The 23905-nt window shown below is 40.4% G+C and overlaps 1 protein-coding gene across 5 annotated transcripts in view; it reads right to left on the bottom strand.

Annotated features, from left to right (window-relative positions):
• MCF2L2 (MCF.2 cell line derived transforming sequence-like 2) overlaps positions 1-23905 on the bottom strand; it is a 156897-nt gene that overhangs the window by 15874 nt on the left and 117118 nt on the right. For all 5 annotated transcript variants that reach the window (XM_021543705.3, XM_021543715.3, XM_021543689.3 and 2 more), the window contains exons 17-26: positions 23238-23353; positions 21879-21948; positions 17085-17177; positions 16485-16577; positions 14162-14287; positions 9969-10190; positions 8611-8703; positions 8132-8210; positions 4995-5067; positions 1772-1881 (exon numbers count right to left, since the gene is read on the bottom strand). In XM_021543705.3, the coding sequence (XP_021399380.2) occupies positions 1772-1881; positions 4995-5067; positions 8132-8210; positions 8611-8703; positions 9969-10190; positions 14162-14287; positions 16485-16577; positions 17085-17177; positions 21879-21948; positions 23238-23353 (1075 nt within the window). The remainder of the gene's footprint in view (positions 1-1771; positions 1882-4994; positions 5068-8131; positions 8211-8610; positions 8704-9968; positions 10191-14161; positions 14288-16484; positions 16578-17084; positions 17178-21878; positions 21949-23237; positions 23354-23905) is intronic.

Below are 23905 nucleotides of genomic sequence, written 5' to 3'. Positions count from 1 at the left end.
CAGTGCCCCCATGGCAAATTGTGGAGTCACCATCCTTGGAGCTGTTCCAAGAACCCAAATGGACATGGCTGTGAACAGCTTTTTGCAGCTGATCCTGCTTCGAGCAGGGCAGTCAGACAAGGGGGTCCCCTACAGGTTCCTGCAGGATTTGCTCCCATTTTGTTTCAAGGCAGTGACTCCATCAGTCAGGTCCACACAAAACACTGGTCTACACAGAGAAAAGTCTGCCACAGGCACTTGTCAACAAGAATAACAAAACTGAAATAGATTGTCAATAGTACCCTCCCCTTCTGTACTAGAGAATCTCACCAGTATTTTAAAATAATCTGTGTTCACATTAACTACACTGATATTGGAAGCATTTTACAGGCAGTAGGTGGCACAAAAGAGACCGTTTTGGCAGAGCTCCAGGCTGTATCCCGGGTGTTGGAACATTTTTGAGTTCAGCCTCCTGCAGAGCCCCAGCGGTAGGTGCCTCACAGGGACACAAACTCGAGTTTTGGTGGGACATCTGGATCTGAAGAGCATTTTGCTGGCTCTGCAGAGCGAGGTTTGCAGCTCAGGATGCACAGGACACCCGAATCACCAAAGAAGAACAGACTCACTGCCCAGCCCTGCAGGAAGAGCCACCCACCCGAGGATGAGGATGCTCTGGGCTGAGGCAGTGGGATCCCAGCCAGAGCCCTGAGGAGCTGCTCATGGGAAAGGAGAAGACAGAAGAATGACAACCAGCACGGAATGCAAGCCCCGTTCCCACACTCTTGAGTAAGCTGGACAGTTAGAAAACATCAGTAATCTTCCTGGATTATTTTTTTGAAAAGGGGTTTATAAATTTAAAAGTAAAAGCTACTTTTCTGCTTTTTGAATTAGAAAAAAAGTCTAAATGTTTTAAAAATAAAATTTTAGTGAAACAAAATTTTAAGATTGGGTTTTCTAATGAAGAACCCATAACCTTTTTCCCAGCATGAAAACCTAATGCAATTAAACATCTTTTAGTAAATAGCCTTTGGTGAATATTTTTCCAAGAGAGATACTCTATTTTCTTTTTAAATATCTTTATAGATAAAGGGGCTGTTTCTTTATGCCACATTTGGGCATTAATCTCTTAAGACCTTACAATTTTCTTTTCTCATATTAGTAGAAAATTCTTTGTTCAACATTAAGAAATACTGCCTAAAAGAGAAATTGCTGTCAAAAGATTTTCTCTTGCTGCTGTCAGATGAGATTCAGTTTCTTTATAGTGTTTATTTTAACTTCTGTTTTATAGAAGATGTATTGCACTTATGGCCTCAAATAATGGTGGGACTTTCTGTGACTGCCTGTGGGTTTATTTACTGTACACCTGAGGGGAACTGATATACACAGAGGAGGCAAAACACTCTCAACTTAAACAAAGAAATCAGTTAGCAAATCTGTAGGAAAAAAATTTAAGTATGTCTAGAAATCAACTTCACCAGGATACATAAGGTTAAAACACATATGTTATTGTCCCCTAAGTTCTATTTTTAAATTACACAAGTTGTATAAAGAGCACTATAAAGCATCGAAACTCAGACTTAAAAACCCTAAACTGGTATTGCCTTTCGGTGCTCACAAATTTTCATGGTACAGTCATTCAGCTTTGTTTCCCCTTTTGTTTCTTTGTTTTCAGCATTGATTTTTCTATGTTGGGTTAAAACAACGTTTTAAAGTACCCTCATGAAACTCCAGAAATATATGCAAATATAAAAATTTTACCCTTTGGAAGCAAAAGCTCTATCAGAACTCCTACCTCTCTTTTGTCTGGCGCTGGGACTGGAATTCCTGTTTTTATTGTTTGATGCATCCACATTAGATGTCTCAGATTTGTTTTCATATATACTTGATGACTTCCTGCTATACCTTGGGACATAAGAAATACAAAAACAGTAACATCCTTGGTTAACATCTAATAAAGCACTGAGCACTAAGTATTCTTTTTTTCCCTTAGACATGGAAGCCTAAGGAACAAAGGACTGGTTTTAAAAGGCTGTGTGCTATAAAACCCTGCATCTGTGCAGGTATGTGTGGTGGGAAAAACCCATCCTCCCTCCTCTCCACACCACACAGTGAGGGATGTGCTTCATCAGAGTTGAGAAGGGGAAAATGAAGAAACAAGATGATTGTCTGCACAAGTTCTTTTTGCAAGTACAGCAGATTTGAAAGGTTGGAGTAGGAAGCCAGGTAAGAAAAGACAATCCAGATTTCCCATCCTTTGCAGCATAAATACATTTGTCATCCAGGAGAGAAATGGATACTAAATGGTCATGTAGAGGTCATACCATGCATAGAGCCACATATGAATTCTTCCCCAACATCTGTTTCTTCTGCTCTTTGGAGCATGAATCCTAGTGGGATATCCCTGTCTGTAGCTGGATCACAAATGGGAGGATCCACCTTGACAAACCTGCCCAGGTACTGGTCTTGGGTAATGGGACTGAGGCCCCTGTCCCAGGTTTGTAGGACATTCAAGTTGTGAGGTTTTCTTGTGGTTCTTTGCAAATGTCTGGTGGTTTAATTTGGGTGTCTGACTGTTATCTTTGGCAGACTGCACCACACAAATCATTTTATCTACACATTTGAAATATTCTTTGCCAAGGTGCCTGTTATTGACATGTATCAGCAATTAAACTGCTGCTTGCAATTAACACGAGCTGCTAAACTTAAAGTTCACAGGGTTTGTTCTGCTGTAAGGGAAGGTCCAAGATATCATTAAAATCTTAAAAATATCTTAAATACTAGAGATTTGTAAATACCTTTTCTAAATATAACGCAGTCCAGGACTCATTGTTTAGCATTTGAACTTCTGACCTGCTTCTGATGGAATTTTAGCAAAGTCTCTGTTACCTCCTGTACTAAATCAAAATGTGATTTTGCAGCCTAATGTCGGGTACAAAATGGGGCTCAAAATAAACATGGGAACAAATCCAAAGCACACTCACATTTCCTTCTTTTTCCTCCCTTTCTTCCCAGCTAGGCTGGGATAACTGTGAAACATGCAGCTGACAGAGTTAAAGATTTACAGCTGTGAGAAAGACACCAAGAAAATACACAAGCTTTTTTGAAACAGCATCTGCAGCCAGATTCCAAGAGTTTGTGTTTATCCATGTTCACAGGATATTTTTACATGGATGTATGACTGCATCAGTCATTTCCAACAAAGCAGATAGTTAAGCAGTTAGAACAATAGACTATTTAAGTTTCATATGTTTAAATAGATTAGAAAACAATACAAAGAGATAACTTCATTATCAATGAAATGCAGCAGCTATCCCTTGAGAGAGATACAGCAGCAATAGATACCACAGGGCATCCCAGTTTAGGATTAAACAGTGAACTTTGTGGAAGAATTTGGAGAGAGAGAGAGGAGAGAGAGAGAGAGAGAGAGAGAGAGAGAGAGAGAGAGAGAGAGAATTGAAATGGGCTGAACAGGACTTAAGGACACTCAGTAACTGCCTGTATTAAGGATGCTGGCTCCAAGTGTCCCTTTTCCCAACACCTCAGCTCCAATCCCAAGTCAGGCCTGCCTTATCTTATGGAATTGCAGTCCCAAGTGATGTTGGTGGCATGTAAACAGTAAAGGGGATAGTCTTTGTCATGGAACAGATACAGCTTGGGGAGGGTAAAGCATCCTGCAAAGAGATTTCCCCATTGTCACAGCAGTGGCTTGACACTTCCCAACAGCAGTCACTGTCACACATGGGCAACCCAGGAGTAGGTGTCTGTTGGGTAGATGATGTGTCAATGATTAATCAGCCTCCTTCTGCTGGCAGAGCACTGATGATGCTGGCTGCTCTTTAGCAAATGCTGTCTCCACTGGCCTCCAGCACCTTCACAACCAGGGCTGCTTGGTCACATCAGCCACGAGCACAGAGTGTGCCCGTGGTGGTACTGCAGTCCAGCCTCTTCCTTCCCCTCCTTGTTTCCCCCCAGCATCCCAGAGCAGGCTGAAGAAAGGGCTCCTCAGTCTGAGGAACTCTGGATCTACCATTTCACATCATCTCCTGCAAAGTCAGCTTGATGCTGCAATTCCACTGCCCTTGCTTATCTTGGGGACACAAATTACAGATAATGGGACACCCTGAACTTTGTGCCATTCATCACAGCCCAGAGCATTGTTCCTTAATGAAGACTCACTGTATTATTCCTCCTTTTACAATAACCCAGCATTTGGAGCAGGAGCACTGACCTGTCCTTTTCTGGCACAGTTGGCAGAGTGAGGACAACAAAAACTTAATTTTTCCTTTGGTTTAATCCACTCTAGGACAAATAGCTGATCACATGGCCTTTCTTCCTGGAGTTAATTTTCTGTTGACATATTTTGTCTATAATATGTGGCCTGGAAAATCTCACTTTAAGAGCCTTAAAAGAAGGACACACATCTGGATTCTTCTAAAACATTTTTGTGATTGCACTTCATATCTTACTGGAATAATTTTCTCCTATCCCCAGGGTGGTTCTGCTGAAAGATTTCCACCCTTGAACCCTAAAAAAAGTGAATTAACCAAGCCTAGAGAAAATATGGTGCAGGATTAATAGCACTACATCTGTTTAATATTTCTTGCATTGAGTTGTACAACTCTCAAAGGCTGGATTTAACCAAGAATATCCTGGCTTAGTTGAGTTTGCTAAAATTTTACAGTGATGTCCCATGCCAACTTACATTAAACTTGCCCAGCAACTGGGTCATTACAAAACTTTGCTGACAGCTCCATTTAAGATCTTAGAAATGTTCCAATACTTTTGTCTAAATTTGAATTAATCTTTGAAATTAATTCTGAATTCCTATATCACTTCTCTCTTGAGCAAACCTTTATCTGCATTTATGTATCTTTAGAAAATTTGAAGACAATTGAGTGAATTCATACCCAGGAAGCTAAACACAAAAACCTATTAATTTATGTACTGCAAAAGCACAAATGCAAGTTTGTGCAAAACAAAACATGGCCCCGATATGTCAAGGCAGCTGTGGTTACCTGCTTGCATTGGAGGAATCCATTGGTGCATGATACACACTCTCAGTGATTCTTTGGTGCAGTTGACTTGCTTCTGTTAAAGAAAAAGTAAAAAGAAGTTGCTCCAAAATGTGTAGGTTTCCTCTGTGTTTATGTAGAAGGTGGAGAAAGAAACAGGAGAGGAGAGATTTTGACTGCCACTGCAATAAAAATGAAATGCTTGTACTTTAAGAGAAAAGCGTATTAAGACCTTAATGAAACCTTTTAGCTCACCAAACAACTCTTCTACTCACAATTTTTTACCACAAAAGAGATTTCTTTCCCTGTTACATTCGGTTTCCTCTGTACCTCTTCCTAGCTAACTGCATGATATCGATCTGGAGAATGGACATAATGGCCTTCTTCCCAGAATACAAGTTGTGTGGCTCACAGCTTTGTCTGGATTTAGCAACACATGTCCATCAGTTCTTTTGCATATTCAGCCACATAACAGAATATACTCCCATCTCTCTGCAGAATGCTTTTGCTCAGCATCCTGGACAAAAAATAATCAGAAAATGTTATTCATATGCCACTTATTCACTCTTTTTCCAGGGCTGCAAGGTAGCAACAGACTTGTACTTTGTCCAGTCAATGCTGAGTGAAGAAAGATTTTAAGACAATTGCTCAGACCCTGGATTTCAGGAGAGTCAAACACTGAGAAGTGAGGAAGTAATGAAAGGAGCTGCTTTCAAAATCTCACATTGCTGAGATCCCTGGGCTATTTCACTCTGAAAAAAGATGAACCTCCTATCAGTGGAAGAGAAGTGATAAGGGGATGGGGCAGCACTGAAAGATTAAACCCATCCTTTGTTGGTGGGGTAGAAATGTCCATGCTGGCTGGGGAGTCAGACATAGCTCCATTCCTTGTTTGACAACTGATTCATGGCCTTACACAAATCCCTGAAGCTGTATCAGTAATTCCTTTGCCTGCAAGAGACAGCTGAGTTCTTGGGGATTGATGGGGCAAGGTGTTGCCCAAAGCCTGGTTAGCATTCCATGCTCACTGCAGTGTCTGAGGGGCTGGGTACACAGAGAGCGTTTGGGCACGAGTGACCCATATTTTAAACTATTTATCCCATCCTGTGGCCAACTTCTCTGCCCCTCACTCATTCACCTCAGCTGGTTCCTTTCAACATTCCAGCCCCCTGTGCAACTCCTGACAACAGTCATTAAAAACAGCCAAACAAACAAATATATCCCTCTTCCTTCTCCCATTGCAATGCTAAGTTGTAAAAATATCCAGTCTTGGATTAAGGCCTCTTCTTTTATGAGTCATTAGAAAAAGAAATTTTAAAACCACAGGACAAAGCATGTGCTTCCTGACATCAGTTATTGTAGTAAGGGGTTTGATTCATGTGATCTTTTGGGAAAAGGCAAATGGGAAGAGTTGCAATAGCATATGAGATACAATTTACACCCTCTGACTGGTGTTCTGCTGGATTCACAATAAAGGAAAGCTTGACTTTACTCATAGAATAGGATGAAAGTCACCCTTGGATGGTCTCAAGACCAGACTGAATAAAGTCTTGAGTAACCTTGTTTGACCAATAACTGACTCTGCTCTGAGCAGGACCTTGGACTGTGATGTCCTGAGGTCCCTTGAAACCTGAAATATTCTAGAATGGTTTGATCTTAGGGCAAAACAATAAAGAACATCAAAATATAAATGCTTCAATCAGTCTTGATTCCTGTATATTTTTCTCTGGAAAATGTAAAGTAAATCTAATAGCTGATCTTGTATCCTATAGAGATTTCATAAATGCTCAGGTGGGTAACATACAAGCTTAATTTCCTTTGCCTAGAAACAGAAATGGAGGACTAACACTCTATCCTATTAAATATGTACATTTACTCCATTAGCAACTCTTTGTGGTAGCCTAAGTAACCACCTTTTATACTTCAGAAGCAAATGTTACAAACCATATCAGAAAGTCTCTAGATTCAGTCTTGAAACTGCACTAACAAGAATCTTGAGGTCTTTCCTCAGCAGTTCCTGATGAGCTAATCACAGTAAAATTCAGAACAAAAAGGAGAAAGGATGAAGACAAGATCAGTAACACAAGACCAGAATAGTAAACATTGTAAATAAGTGTATTGTTATGGGATGGATTCAGTTGCTGAGGCTAATGTTCATAATTGTTTCCCTGTACCTAAGGAGGATGCAAGATCTCATTATCTTTGTGAAACAGGCAGTGAAAATAGAGCTGACATCTAAAGTTAAAGCACAGACACATGTTTCCACCTTGGACAAAGTCTGCTTAGGAATTTGAAGGATGTGGGTGGAGAGGCTTTACTTTAAAGAGAGAGGAGTGTATGAGAGAAGCAGAAAATGACAGACCAAGGTGAGAAGCAATGCCAAGATTCAGGAAAAGTCTGTGGGATTTTTTGTCCTAAGAGAATACATAGCATCTATGATAGCTATCATCATTATGTTCTTTTACTATCTGAAATAACCTGACTGAATTTTGTCTGTCTGGGATTCAATATCTCATATAAAAAAGGGTGTCATTTTCTTAGGTATTTAGGAGGCTTCAATCATTCATGGTGTTGAACACATCACAAATCACCTTCATAGTGACATCTCAGTGAGAGAGGGAAGTGTCATGAACCATGTTTTACAAGGAGGTCACTAAGATGGAAAGATGGGACAACTGACATTTAGAACATAAGGTGGGTGACTAGATTTGAAACAAAACCCCTCAAAACCCAAACAAAACAAAGCAAACACTAAGGCAGAGGAAGACAGTTGCTGTGTCCAGTTATGGATGTGGAAGGAGACCTTTTGATCAAGGAGACACAGAGTGCACACCCCATCTCCTCACATGCTGAGGTAAAAGGATGCTTCTGGAGTTGTGGCTTGAGAGGGACAACAGAGGAAAACCATGTTCCTTGGACTAACTGTGAATGGAATAGTTATCCCTGTCACTTATAAAAATCCAAGGAATGTTCTTTGATCAGGACATGGCTTTAAATCCCAGTAATGCTGCAACTGCCCAGCTGGTCCTGGCTGGCTTCACTGGGGGTACTGGCTGGCACTGTAAGCTGCCCCAGCCCCATACTGTCACACACAGTTACAGGGAAGGACACATTCCCAGCTGCTGCTCTGTGAGCCCTACCTCTGCATGCCTCCAGCTGTCCTGTCAGGACTTTGCGGATCTCTGAAATCCAGGTGTTTTTCAGCTCAACAGAAGATGCCTGAGAACAAAAGAGGACAAGGCAAAGCAGATCCATTAAAACATGCTGCCAGTCACAGGGCTGCCCTGACCTACACTGGCTTGCCAACAACTGGAACACTGTGGCCAGCTCTGAGCAAAGCAGATGCTCCTCAAGATGGAAAAGTTACCACAAATCCAAAGTCCTGTCCTTGCTTTTCTGTCCAGCATTCCAAGGAATTTTCCATTAATTTATTTCTTCTTTTGGCCAAAATCCTGACCATTTTCCCAATAAATTAGCCATTTCAGTGCCTATGAAAGTGCTTAAACAATGAAGCTTTCAATGGCTATTGTTTCTGGAGTGTACAGGACAGTGAATATTCTTAAAAACAATTCAATTGAAAGGAAGTATAGCCCTTGGAAACAAAAAGGATTGTCATTACCTGAATGATATAGACTTCTTCTCTTCCATTATACCAGATCTCAAACTTCTTATTATCCCCTTTTACATTTTCTGTAATGCCCACAGTGCTCATCTGTTTCAAAATAGAAAACAAGAATCTGGAATCTGGAAAATATCAATAGTCTTTAAACTTGATCCTCTGGGAAGCATTTTTTTAAAGGCTGCATTCACTTCTGACACCTTTGGGAGTCATTAAAAGTAAAATTCAGAGCATGTTATTTCTCAATATCTAATTTTTCATTAGTGTTTTTGATTGCTAAAAGGGAAAAAGAATGTTAAAAATTAACCCAAGATAATGTCTGATCTTGAATTTATCATCTTTTCTTTTATTGCTTGATCTGTGGATCAGTTTTCAACTCCATCTTGGCTCTTTCTCACCTTGACAAATTTTCAGTTTTATAACTGTTTTTTTTCACTTGCTATCACTGTCCTGTTGAGGTGGGAGAGAAAGAGGGGTGGAATAGGACTTTGTGAGATTTAATGAGCAGTCTGGAAATCCAGAAGACACAAAAAATCTGAAGGAAAAAAATCCTAGATTTCTTAAATGAAAAATTTTTAATCACAATCTTGAAGATCAGCTGCTACTAACCAACTTCTCATCTTATTACTGTATTTGCTCATGCCTCTTGGTCACATTCACATCAGCATTAATTTAAAGGTTTAGACAGTGTTCTGCCACCATTCCTTCTATCTCTACAGGATGAAACTTGAAATGTTTCTATGAATTGGTCCAAGCCTTGAAGCAGGTTCTGTTACAATTCCTGTCTGGGGACCCTGAAATAAGTTTGGAACATTACACTTGATGATCCATGTTAGCTGGTTAAAAGCCACAAGTGTCACACCAATGTGCTTAGAGGGAAAATGTGGCCTACTTGTGATTGGCACACTAAAATGTCCTGACTCATATCTGGAAATTTCACTCTTGCAAATAGAAGGGCACTTATACGGCACTGATTCATCTGTAGGTGTTACTGTCACAGAATTTGCTCAGCTGGGCCAATAGTAAAACTTGCCATAGAACTGCACCTGGAGGATGCCCATAGGCAGAACAATGAAAGGTGTGGGTCCATTCAGTCTGGCATCTCTTTATGGGACACTGGGCAAGAACACACAAAGTGCCCCTTTGTATCAAGTTGCAAAGAGCAAGGTTCATATCTGCACTTACAGGACACATGGCTTGGTCTGGCTCCAGCCCAAAACTAAATGGGAGCTGTCATTTACTCTGGGGTGCAAGACAGCTCCAGCTATGTGCACTTCTTCAAATCCCCATATGGACATATCCCTGTCTGTAAGAACACCAGACTTATTTCCCTCCCCCACCATTACTGCATTTATTACCTTTAATGAATTTTTAAAGCTGTATGAAGCTGTCTTCTCATGCCCATCAGTGTTCTCCTCCCGTTTCTTGCAGAAAAGTAGCATCTTTGTATAGAGGAAGAGGTGTCTCTGCATTGGTTTGAATCTAGCCAAGTCCTTCACCTTGTTGTGCCCCTTCTTGTGGTCAGTCCATACGTTGAAGGAACCCTGCATCAACAGCTTGCCAAGCTCACTGACATCCCCCTAGCCAGCAAGGAAAAGAGAGAGCATATATCACACTCAAACCAGGACAGTCCCAAGCACAGTTCATTGCTCTGGTGGTGTCTGAGGTTCCAGGCAGAGGCATCCCTTGTGTTGGAGAGTGCACATGTCCCCTTGCTAAGCCTGTGTGCTTTGTGCCCACAACCATTAACTCACCAGTTTCCATGTCCATAATTCCCAGTTTGTCTCCCCACTCATAGCTGGCATTTAAGATCCGTCTCAGAATCTCTTTGGATGTGACACACAAGCTGTCCCCTCTGGTCACCTCAGAGGAAGCTTCTTCTGACAAAACCTGTGTTTCAAGGCCCCTGACTCCAAGGCAGTAGGAAGGGCCAGTGCAGTCCAATACCCGAACAAAGGCTTTGATTCTGGAAGATCCAGTTTCAGTTTCCACTCTTGTACAAGCTTCCTCCATCCCTGGGCAAAACTTTGAAAGAGCTTAGATGCCTGAAGTCACGGATCAGTGCCTAGAGCTGTGTAGGTACGTAATTCCCTCCTGTTTCAAAACAGTCTTTACAAGCTTTGTCAATAATTTCTTGGCTCACCATCTATGCAACACTGCACAGCCCTGGGCAAGGAGGGAGTGAATGCACCAAGAAGCCATAAAAGTACCTGAGGGAGAATGAAACCAGGCAGGAACAAGACTTTTCTAAAATAAAGCTCTTGTCTGAAGACCACTGATGGGAAAATACTTCAACTTATATAAATATTAAGCTCACATGTCACCAGAACAATCCCATGTTAAGAATGGAGGAACATGTGCATATAAGACACGGCAATGTCTATATGGTAATGGGATTCAACAAATAATGATAATCATACTTATCTTAGCACAAGTTTTCCTAGGAATGCTTTGTATAATAAGTTGAGGGAATAAGCCTAGTGCATTATTAAAGTACTTACTTTCAACATTTGCATGTTCTGTTGATTATAAGGTGAAGACGTTGGCTCCAAGTAGGAATGTCTCATTTCTTATACTAAGAATTGCAACCTGTTCTCCCTCTCACTCCCCCTCCTCTACCCTAAATTCAACTGCAAAACCAGAGCTTTATTAGGTACTTTTACACTCTATGTCAGGGTATTATTAGACTCTCCAAACGATTCAGAAAACCTCAGCAATTTAGATAAATCTGTCATCTCTAATATCTAGATTGGATATTTTCCTTGTGCATCCAGGATTGTGCATGTTTTTATTTATATGTGCATGTAGCTATAAACTGCAAGCCTGTGAAAAGCACATTGATATGCAAAGCTAAATTTAAAAAAAAAAAAAAAAAGCATATTTTCTACATGGTTCTGACAGTGGTGAGAGGTTCCTGTCACTCCACACACTGGTTAATACAGCACTGAGATCCAGAAGCCCAGTTCAACTCTTATGACAGGTCTGTCTCTCCAACCTTGAACCTGGGATTGGGATAATAGTGAGTGAAGTGGGAGACAAGAAAGAGACAGACAGGGATGGCAGTCTGCAGCAGTCCCACAGGAGACTTTAAACATTAGTCCACAAGCATTGCACTCTCTTTGGTGTAGGCAGCAATAGGGAGACACTGTTTCTGGTAATTTCTCCTAGTGGACAGCAATATTTTATCCTAAAGGAAGTTTATTTAAAGTGGAGGATTTGGTCACTATCTCAAATATTATTCCCTGTTAGAGAAATACATAATACCCCATGTTTCCCATGGAAGATGAGCAATACATATGATAATTTATAAGAATCTCTCATCATAATTCATGGACAAACTACCCAGGCCAGATTGTGTACAAACATTGAGATAATAGTAGGAAACATATCTAAATCTTCTGCTCTCTGAGCTTTATTCTACTTGTTTTTTTTGTGGTTTTGCCAAAAAATAAAAAACATACACCAAACCAACCCCAGACTTACATGTTAGCAATTTCTTACACAAGAGTTCAGCTCCTCAAATCTGCATGTGCCCAAGTCCAAGAAACAGAATGTGCAGTTGGGAGCATCCATCAGCTGTCACAAAACTTGCTTTCCTACTGACATAATATCCCTCTCTGAAAGGTTTTCCAGGCAAATATCTCTATCATGGATGTGTGGGAAAGACTCCACAAGATCGGGTGTGGTTTCATTGTCTATAGGAGGTGTTTATTTGGTACCATAGCTGAGCACCTGGGACAGGTGGAACAGGAAGAAGAAATTATTGAGTACATCCTCTTTCACCCCATTTAAAAATTGTGTAAAAAACCATCTCAGGAATGCTGTCAGCATTGGGCTAAACAGTGACCATGTCTCACTATGCCATGTTTTGCAGTTCAGCTAAGAAAGCAGAAGCAAAGATCTACTCCTTGGATTTACTATCTGGTACTTCATGAAAGGCTGGAAAATTCAAAAGCAGAATTTTAAAAGGAACAGGAATGTTCTGTTGAATTCCTGAGTACAAAACTACTCACACTTTAAAGCAAGGACAAAAGGATGACCTCAGCATTTATATGGACAGGAATATGGATAAATCCCCCTTACTCAGGATAATATGTTACCTTTCTTGGAGAAGCTCTTCTTCCCTTCCCTTTACAGAACTGTTTTGAAATCAATTTTTTGCTGAATTTCTCTAAGTACATACATTTAAACTGAAAAACACAGGAGGAAAGCTACCTTTCTCTTTGAGAATTAATAAGAAACAATGGAAACTGGGAGGCGGAAGGTGTGTTGTATCCATGAGCTTCCCATGTCCATGTTGACTGGTTCAAGTCTGCAATAATAATATACAGGCTCTAAAGAGTTTTTCTAAAATGAGTCTCTGAGACACTCAAGACTTAGCTATGACCAGAATGGATTAAGTATGTGCTGCTTTATTTAAGTTTATCAGGCTCGAGATCTAAGATCGTATTTATGACCCGTGGTGTTTCTCTGATCCACAATCACCACACCTATTCAGTGTTTGCTGATTCAGTGAGGTGGCCACTGCTTCGCCTTCAACCCAGTAGAGCTACTGCAGGCAGAACTCAGCCCAAATGTAATGCACAGTCCACATCTCCAGCTGTGCAGCAATGGATCTCCAACAGGCAATTAAACAAGCAAGCAGTTAAATTTATTTATAAATCATGTTGGCAGCAGGCAGGGGTTCCTCAGCTACCAGAAGCAGGTGCACTTGCAAAAAAGAGAACTATAGAAATCAAAACTCCACTCCCATCCTGATAAGCAGAACTCTTCCCACCCAGACATTGTCTGTATAGACCTCAGCACCTTCTCAGGAAGTCAGATTCCACAAAAAATGTTTTTTCTGGATTAAAGCCTGTTACTGTGATGTAAAAATTTTTTTAACAATACTCAGTATATTGTTTCTCTATTGACATTTTCACCCTGCAGCTATTTCAAAATGGGCAACCACATGATTCCCAGGCTTCATTTTGCCAGGCTTGTTTCTCCTTTATGTGTCAATCACTTCCACTTCTCACTTAAGGACTCATTTTATGTAGTCAGCACTCATTCTTGAAAGTCATATGACTTCAATGGAGCTTCTGCAGAGACATATATTTGTACCCTTTGATTTGTACTGTGGTTGTTATTTCACATTTCAGATAACAAGCTTGCCAATCACTGGCACAGATTCCATTACCCACTTTAAATGAAAGCCACATTTTTCTCCCTAAGTGCAAAAGATTTGAAAACACTTGAGTTGCACAGGAGTCACAAAGTTTCAGCAAATTTCTTAAGCAAATTTCTTAGCTCTGCCACACTTGTACCTGTGACCTACAATGAGTTTTGGGTGCAATTACTCAAAAGTCCTGCATTTGCCCCACATTCACACTCCAGCTCCACATGACAGGGGTGCTGGGATGTATTTTTGCTCATCACAACACATCTCTGAGTGACACCTTTCAGGAACATGTCACAGGCTCCACAAAGCACAGTACCAGCCATGGGCACAGCATGATCAGTGGTGACAGGAGCATGGGATGGCTCAGACCAGAGCAGGAGCAGCAGTTACCTCATATCCTGTGATTGCTATCTGGTGCATGGAATCATTTACTGATTTGATGATATCAAGCACCGTGGCCAGGGCTTCTTCCAATTCAGCAGTACCTTCTGAATTCTTGCTGCACTTCAGCATTTCCTGATTAAAAAAGGATATGGGGAATACTTGAGAACTTCTGATACCAGAAGACACCATAAGACAATCCTCCCTGGAATTTGTGTTGCATAAACAAAGCAGCAGAACTAGAGGAAAACAAAAGAGGAACAAAAAACCCCAAATATGACATTCATTAGGGTGGTCATTGAGGACACACATTTTGATCTTTTGAACATTTTCAAGTTTAAAAGTTTAATTTGAGACAGGACCATTCCGACATATTTACAATTAACTCCTTGCATGTCATAGAATTACATCCAGGGTTTTTTTTTTTTTTTTCTTCACATCTGCTAGAAAAGAAACTCAGTATAATTATTGCAGGTGTTAGACAGTTCCTCATTTTCTTTTGCAATTAGTTGCAAAATTAATTTCTAGTCTGAATTTGGCAGGTTTGACATTCTGCATTTTGAGTCTGCATTTTAATCCAAAAGCTGAGGTGCATGTGTTTCTGTAAAATAGGGATGCAAAAAGATAGCTCCTGCAAACCCCAAACAGCAGCAGTCTCTCCTCAAGTGCTTGGGTAACCAGGATAAGAAGATAAAAGCAGGATGCATTCCTACAGTATCTGCTGCACATTTTCTAGGATGAGGATGGATCTCTGTACAGTGAGCATGCTGCTTTTATGAGTGTGAGCATATTAGCTAAACTGATTGAAACCAGAGGGTTGCAGTAATTGTGACCCAAAATTCAAATCCAGTCTGCCCACCACTCAAGGCACACATCTTCTTAAACACTTGTTTGTTACCAATTTTTTACTGGCTTCCATTTTTGTACATTTTTAAATGCTCCTGCAGCCAGGGAAGGAGTGCACCATCCTCCCAGACCTCATAAACCCTGACAAAGTAAATGTCAATGCCAATGTGTTGTTGCTAAGTAGAAAACTGGTCTGACCAGCTTCAAACCCCAATGGCTGAGACCTGTTTTGCTTGAGAATTTTACTTCTTGATCTAATCTTATTTACAGTCATATTTCAAATTAAAAGTAAAATCTGGTTTACTCTTGTTTTCCTGGAGACCTTGACAATTTTTCCCTTCTCACAGAATAGTTTCAAGAAATAGAGTTCAAATTATTTCTGGACTTTGTTGATGTAAATCTGCTGGAATCAGTGAAGTTGCATCCTTGTCAATATCCATGTTCAATATTTGGATTCTACAGTTTTGCATTAAGTAAATAAGCAGTTCACAGAGATATGAGAATGGCCAACCAGGTCCTCCCATGGCTTATACTGGCACATTTTGAGCAGTGCCATAGTAGCTATTAGCAAGTTAAATGGCAACCTAAAATCTTCATTGCAAATTTCAATGCTAAGTTTCATGACAGTACCTAACACTACTTTAAGCCCAGAGGCTTGAGAACAGCATGTAATTCACTTTCATGACCTTCCCATAGGCAAAATCAGGAAATATTATTTTTGAGAACTGAGTAGATGGAGACAGAAATTTAAGCCACCACCTTAAAAAGGAAAAAAAAATGGTTTGAGTGTATATATTTTCTATTGCCCAGTTCAGAACAGAATTTCAAGCATGGACCATTCATGGTTCCAACCATTCAAGAGAAAGTTCACATATTCACCCTGTGCAAAAATGGCAGACAATTTGTTCCTGGCTGTGTCTTTTAAAAAGAAGCAGCAAAAGGGAGTGGCTCCCTCTGAAAGGTTTGAGTCACAACTATGGGAAAATATTACCTCGGGGACCTGAAAGAGTTTTGTTAAACAGGGACAGATGTTACAGACAGGATCTAAGGCATCAGTTCCTGTTTTCAAATTGTAAAACTATATACTGATACAATAAAGCCAAGCTCAATTTCTGTTTAGAAATAAATAAAACAATAAATAAGACAATAAAATACTATTTTAAAATATTTTATATAGAGAGACCTATAAATGTAATAGTATACTGCTATTACTTAGTACAAGTACTGCTAAGTAATAGCAGTTCCCAATTTAAAACAGATAGGGAACTATTGGGAAAAAGTCTAATCTAAAATCTAAAATCTAAAATAGATTGGGAACAGGAAGTCCCTGTACAAGACTGTTTTCTACCATTTACAACTAAAAAATGCTGAGTATTTGCTGAAGAAAAGAGTGAGGATTTATTTCCAGGGAGTCCTGACTGATATGCAATTCCGGAAGTAAAACAAGCCATACATTGGAATTTTTGCATTGTCATGGAGAACTTACTTTTAGCAGCAGCTGGTACTTGGTGATTCTCTGAACTGGCTTTAAGAGATAAGCATCAAGTGAGAGCTTATGATCCAATTTACGCTGACATTCCTGCAGGAGACAACAAGGAAGAAAAATAAAAATTGTGTCTTGAAACACAGGCAAGTCACCAAGATCATTTTCATTTGACAATCTGAAGATTGTATGCCTGTGAATTAATTAAGAGAGAAATTTGTTCCATCTGCATAGGGATTTCCGGGTTACTTATGCCACAGAGAAAATACACCTAAAGCAAGAGCTAATGTCCAGGTTCAACTTAGTGTTGAAATCTGGCATTCCCTGCTGATAAGATTGCAATCAGCTGGGATTTGCAAAGCAGCCAGCAATTTTTTGGTGTGCTATAGCCTGCAGAGTCAGGGTCATGTCCAGGAAATCTACCACTGCTCTGCCTGCCCTGTCTCCTGTAGAGAACACCTTGACACACACTGGGCACCTGCCATCAGTATAAGAAGCATGCAGGAAAGTCTGTATATTACTCTAGGTTTTCTAAAGAATAGAGATATATAAGGAAAATGAGCTTTGAGGGTCTTGCACTGCTAGTCTGCAATGAAATTCCACCTGAAAAAAGATGCTGTCTCCACACTGTCTCCAGAGAGCTTCAGACCTTGGTTTGTTCTGACAGTACTTTTCATATATTTGGAGGTCCTCCTTCTGCAAGAAAAGAAGAGTTTAGGCAAGGGGAGGAAAAAGAATCCACAGAGTATCTTTCTTGAATCACACTTTTTCTTATCTTTCATCCTAAAACATGAAGTAATTATTACATGGAACAACTCTGTATGCAAAAACATACTGAAACCACCAAACCTGCTTTTTACTTCTGATTAAGTTAAATACACCAGAAAGTGAGATTTGTTTTTTTTCCCCTCACTTTTCATACAAAGCAAGGAGACTGCAGACAGGAAGACACATAATCTAACAGCAAAAGCAGTATCTTTTTCAGGGAGGTGAATTGATGGTTTGGAGAAAAAAACAAAACAAAAAATAAACATTAGTAATTTAAACTTTATTAACAATTTTATTAACAATACTGGCACGGACTTTAATTTTTAATGATGACTAAGGTTTACCAATTTATCACACTTCGAAAATAGCGTCGGCTCTCAACAGTACAAGAACAAATTAAAAAGGAAGAAGTTTGTCATGTTGATGACAGGCAAGGGGAATGTGCTTAAACCCTGTCCTCTCCAAATTAGAAGTGGGTGGATTCACTTTATTTAGCTTTGACTACACTCCAAGTGCTCTCACTGAGGTCCATGGCAAAAATCTCCCCGACTTCAGTGAAAACAGAGACAATCTCTGCAAAAGCCTGGAGAAGGTGTTCTGAGCTCCCTGGGCTCTGTGGGTGGGTGCAGAGCTGGGCATTTCTCTGCCAGGTCCTGGGCTTGCTGCCTGTGCACTGGGGTGGCCACGGGGCTCCTGGGCAGGGTTGGCTGTGCCTGACCAGCCAGGAGCTTCCCACTTTCATCTGCACCTACCCTGCTGGATGTGACCTCAGCAAATCAAAGAAAATCAAAGAAAACACTAAATATCTCAAAATCTCAGCAATTCCTGGATCGTTCCTCTGCGCTTTCAGCCCACCAGGCAGTTCCCATACACTCCTGCTGCAAGAAAATCACTTCCTTCTATACAATTACCAAAAGAAATCAGCATTGCTGCTGTCTTCCTCTACAGACCCATCCTGACATCACCCTGATGAATCAGCTGGGAAATCAGAGCTGTGCCACCTAACACCACACTGTGTCAAGGATTATGCAATATAAAAACCTCTTCTGTTGCAACTCGATAGAATATTTATGGTGCTGTTTCAAAATAGGTGCAGTTTTCTTCACAAAAATATAATTGTTCACACATGTTGCCCTGGAAGGAAGTTAGCAGGGGATAAACCCCACAGAACTAAAAATAGCAACAAAGCAAAATCAAGCATTACAGTCTCATCCTAGCTCATAGAAATCTAACTGGACTGGGTAGGAAGAACAAAGAGAGCAACAGACAAGAGAATTATGAGGAATAAGAGAAAAGAACCAATTTAGACTTAAAGAAAAGGGACAATAACCAAAAATTTACCAGTAATTTGCCATAGAGGATCTACCCTATACCAGTGCAATCTTCTGTTGCCTAAATCAGTGATACCTGTTAAGGCAGATACTTACATATTTAATTACAGCTTTAAGTTTTGCAATAGTGTTAGGAATAGAATTAGGCTCAGACTTCAAAATACCAAGAAATAATTGATTGTCAAATTATTCAAATCCCAGTCCTAAATGTGCCACACATCTGTATTTTTACATGCAAATGCTCTGAGTTCTTGCTGGTACTTTTACACCACGCTCTTCTCTCCTATAAAGCTTTTCCCTTCCACACTGATTTGGATCCTGAGAGCTCTGTAACCTCCAATGCACGTGGCATATATACACAGTTCCAATTATCTTTTTGACTGCTGATTTAGGAATAATTTAATTAGTCTAGAATTTAGACCTTTGAATCCAACTCACAGGTTCCTGATCAGCTGCTGCTTTCCTTTCACAGGTAGATTCCTTTTCTAAATGCTTCTTTCTCCCTGAATGACCAAATGCCTCAAATGCTGGCTCCTATTAAACGATTCCCTTTTTTAAGGTTAGCAAAATGAATAAGTGAAGAGTGGCAATCCACAGTGAATCACTCCTGCCAGACACATCATCTGGCACATTCTGGTAAGCAGTCTGACACTCCTTTGGTTCCATCCTGGGCATTCTTGCCTTGTTTTGGTAAGATTTCCTTCTTCACAGCCCTTTGAAAAGCAGATAAGCACAGTGTCCCCCCTGTTGCAAATAAAACTCCAGAAGACCATTCTGCAAAGAATTCAGTGCACATCCCTCCGGTCTTTGAATGCTATGTAGTCCTTGACCACACAGAGCTGTAAGTAAGGCCAAGCATCTTGGTGATGGCAAAATAGCTGCCATGTGGGTAAAGTTGAGCTGGCTCACTTGTAATTTAGCTCATCTGAGGATCATGCCCTAAACAAGGTCAGGCAAAGTGGGAGGGAGAACAAGAAAGGCATTTCTGGCTCATCTCTTACCAGATTCTGCTGCCATGTTCCAGGAGACAAAGCCAGAGAGAGACCCCACAACCTGTTTTTCCCATCACCTGAGATGCAGGGTTCACATTCATGGTGACAACTGCTCAGGTGGCATTGGTGGAGCTGGGAGGGTGTGTGAGGACATGGCAGAGGAATGACTGGCAGGGGATGGAGTGACTCCGGCACCAGAGTGTCTCACTGCAGCTCTAGGGATACTTTCAAGCAGCTCTGGAATCAGGGCTGAAAAGGCCCAGTGTGATCAGACAGGGTAAAACTCTTCAAAGTATGAATCTAAAAAAACTGCCTGTTTCTGATTATAGGCCCAGCCTGCTGTTGTGGCAGGATGGTCACACCCATACAAAGGGGAGAACCTGCAAGAGTGTGAGTTTCCTCCCAGAGCTCAGCATCACTTGGAACAGCAGCTGCTTCTGTGTGCCCCATCATAGCAAGCACAGCCATAACTCACAGGGCAGCCAGAAGCCACTGCTCAGCAGGAAGGCATAAAAAGCTGCCAAATCATGGGGAACACAAACACACAACCAGACTTTTGTTTGTGCCTCCTAAAAGCAGTCCAACAGAAACAACACATTTCTGGACTTTATGTGGCTTCTTCTAAAAACGGAATATAAGGGCAGGAATCAAAGGTGCTACTGTGTGAACAGAGACATCTCAAGAGAGAAACTTGTGCTTTCTTAGTGTGAAATTTGAAATAGGGAGAAAGCAAATGCATGATTTAACCTCTTATTTGATGGATCTAGTGTGGTTTGATGAGGCCACAGAAACTGATGAGCTAAGGTGATAGAGGGGCTGGTTTTCTTTCAATTCATACCTGAACCCCAGCTTTAGTGCTGTTTTCATATTGGTATAATAGTGAGGAGAATTGGGTTTAACAGCTGTTTTTACAGAGAGACAAGCTACAATATTTAAATATGGAGTTTGAAGCTCCTGCAGAATCAGAACATTTCCACATTTCTATACCAAGAATTTTTATTTAGCTGCATTCTTTAGGGATATATGCAGCACATGGACTATTTTACATTTCTTGGGTTTCAGAGATCTGCATTCTTCAAAGACTGCTTTTCCTCATTTGCATAATGATTTCACCACAGTATTTTCCTGCCCAGCATGTGAATCCTAGGATAACAACATATGCCTTAGTAGTTCAATTACTCAAGCTCTAAATGCTCATTGTTGAACAGAAAATAATCCAATGGACATATAATCACATTTACACTTGTGTGATTCTCTCCAGCCTGTTTGTAAATTGGAAGCATACCTTTTCCAAGTATCACATGCTCAAATTCCCATTAAATCTTAGTAATGTTGCAGTGCTCAGTACCTCTGACTGGTTCATCCAAATGTGTCTGTATTTAATGTATGCTCTAGAAAAGCAGCAAATTCTACCTGTAGTATACAGCAGAAGCAGGAGGTACCTTTGACTACAGAGGACAGATTTTCCCACTTCTCATGCCACTTCTATTTCCTGTGCAAAACACAGAGCCTTATTCACACAGTTTTGTCAAACTCTGAAAGCAGCAGCAAACCACCAAAACTTTTTTTTTATTTTTCATTAGTAGGGCCCCTGAAGGAGTGCTGTATAAACAAGCACCTTTGGTTGTGTTGCAGGAAAGAACTAATGGCCAGGCTGAGTGGGGGTGGAGGGGGAAGAGGGACATCACAGGGAGCTCTTGGAGAGAGCTGCAACACTTGTGAGTCACTTCACAGCAGAGGGGAAAATCCCACTTGGTGAGTTATGTGGAGAAGCACAGGGAACCTCACAGAGCCTTATGGGGCTGGTGGGGTCCCTGCAAGGACAGCAGCAGACTGCTGGGACAGTTCTCGGGGACCAAGTGTCCTGCACTGTGCAGAGAAGAGAGAGATAAGATAAAGCAGGAACAGGATGTGTTGTCTGCACTCAGAGCAACCTGCTGTGACACCGATACTGTCCTCTGCTTATTTACTGCAGGGTGGTGTCTGGGTTACATCATTCTCCTGCTATAGATGTGTCTGATATGAAAAGTATGTCAAACATTTGGATCACTGTTATTTGCTGTTTTTTTTCTTTTAGATGGGACTTAAAATATAAATATAACAGCTCTTTTCCTGTCAGTAAACCAGGTAAAGAATCAGATATCACAATGCATGCTTGGTAACTGTGGCTTAATTTGGGAATATCTGCTTAGAGGAGCTTCCCTCATTCACAAAAGCAAACAGACTGAAAAGATGGGAGTAAATCTCTAAGTACTGTAGGGTAAGACGGTAGATATTCATTCAAACCTGAAAAAGGATATACTTACTCTTTTCAAAAAGCATCGGGCAAGAAGCTCAGGGTTTTCAATGCAATTTTCTATCTCCTTGAGGAAAATCCTGAGGGGAAGAAAAAAAGAGCAAAGAGTAATATAAAATCCCACTCACATTGTGTGTTAGCTTCTGTGTTAATCCAGCTAAAAGCCTTCATTTTTGTAATATGAGGATTCAATTGGGAAGGTAGCAGTTTTGACACACCAAGAAATATGTATTTTAGAAAAATGGGATGTGGCTGCCACCTGATTCCCTAAATCACAAATATTATCATATTTTATCTGCTACATCTGATTCCTCTGGCTGTTGAAATTAGTTTCCAATCTGTAGCCCAAATACCTGCTTTCCATTTGGGTATGAGGACTTTTCAGAACAGCTAGAAAAGACAGGAATGCTCTGTCAGACGCAATTGCTCAATCAGCAAGTAGTGAAAATATGGGATGTAATCCAAAGGCTTCTGCAGTGACAGTCAATGCACTAAACCTTTAGGGAAAGAAAGATTGGGCTTGCAAAGAGAGAGGAATATCTTTCTCCAAATGGAAGACACAATCTTTGAAAATAATACTAAACTGGAAAATAATATTTTCTACTATGTATTAACTACTCTGGCATAATATTAGGAGACTTGCAAAAGAGATTTTTAAAATTTATTTTGTTCAACTAATTATTATATCTTACAGGCAATTATTATTCAAAAGCGTTCCTAAATTCCCACTTGGTTACAGCCGGTTTTGCTTAAGCAAGTCTCAGAAAAGCAGGATATTTATAGAAGTTGCCTTGAGATTTGTGTTTTGAAATCCAATTGCAGAAGGATTAATCTTGTTCATAATTGGTATTCTGTAGTTAAGGGCTCTGGATTTCCTTCTCCACAGTATTGACATGGCTTCTGGATAAGTTTGTGATCTTATATGTGGAATAAAAAGAAAAGTGGTATCAAATATAAAACATCTTCTGATCTGATAACAGAAATACAGGACAAATAAGCTGAACACTAAAAAAACTTCCTCACAGAGGTGTCTTGCGAGGCAGAAAATATCAGGATTTAGTCCTGTGACATCTACCAGTATACCAAGAGAGGTGGTAAAATACTGACCACAAGGGACATTCTAAATGGATCCTGCCAGGAGAAATCACTAGTAAATGCACAAAGAGTACAATCTTCACCCAAAAAAAGATGAAATATATTATCTTGGAGGTGTTCTCTACACATGGGTTTTACAGGACACACACAGAGATGGAGTGAGGATAACTTTTCCTGCCAGTGTACATGTGAGCATGACAAAGCACATGACAGAAAAGGATTGGATGTGATGGTGGCACCCAAGGATGCAGGACAACCACCAGTTCCCATGTACCTGTTGTGGAAATAGTAGATTTCTGGGAGGTTCCCAAAAAGAATTTCCTTCTTGTTCTGAAGTGCAGATGGAATCAGATGTACTAAATTGGGGTTGTCCATTTCTGAAGCGTACCCCTGCAGGGGAGAGTGGAAAATAAAACCAGCCTGTTTTTACCAAGGAAGAAATACTGTATTCAAGGCACTGGAAAGCCCCAAAGTTCATGTGCTTTTATTATCCACAGAGCAAACAAAGCTTCTTCGATGCCCATTGCTTTGTTGCTCCCATGAATTCCTGATGCTTCTGATTTTCCCCAGAGATTTCACCCTGTAACTGTGCAAACACATTTTAACCACAAATGAAGAGGTCAGGAGGTTAAGAAAAAATAGACAAAATTATGTGCCTAGGATTCAAAAGCCATTTGGGTCATGTAGGGATGGAGACTGCTAAGACTGACAGACAGATATCTTTCTGCTACCCTGCTTCATTGCACAAGAGTTAGTTTGGATTTATTTGTTGGATTTTTTTGTTTGTTTGTTTGTTTCTTGTAAAAACTGTATTGTGTTTCTTCAGTAATAACTTTGAGAAAAGAACATTCAAATTTTAAACTCAAGAGTAATATATCAATTACCAGAGCTGCCAGTTCCCATGGAACAAATGCAATAAGAATCAACCACAGGTCCCCAAAG

This window comes from Lonchura striata, chromosome 10, assembly GCF_046129695.1.
Source record: "Lonchura striata isolate bLonStr1 chromosome 10, bLonStr1.mat, whole genome shotgun sequence".
Taxonomy (NCBI): domain Eukaryota; kingdom Metazoa; phylum Chordata; class Aves; order Passeriformes; family Estrildidae; genus Lonchura; species Lonchura striata.
Note: the sequence above shows the minus strand (reverse complement) of the source record. Positions and strands in the feature narration are given on the sequence as shown.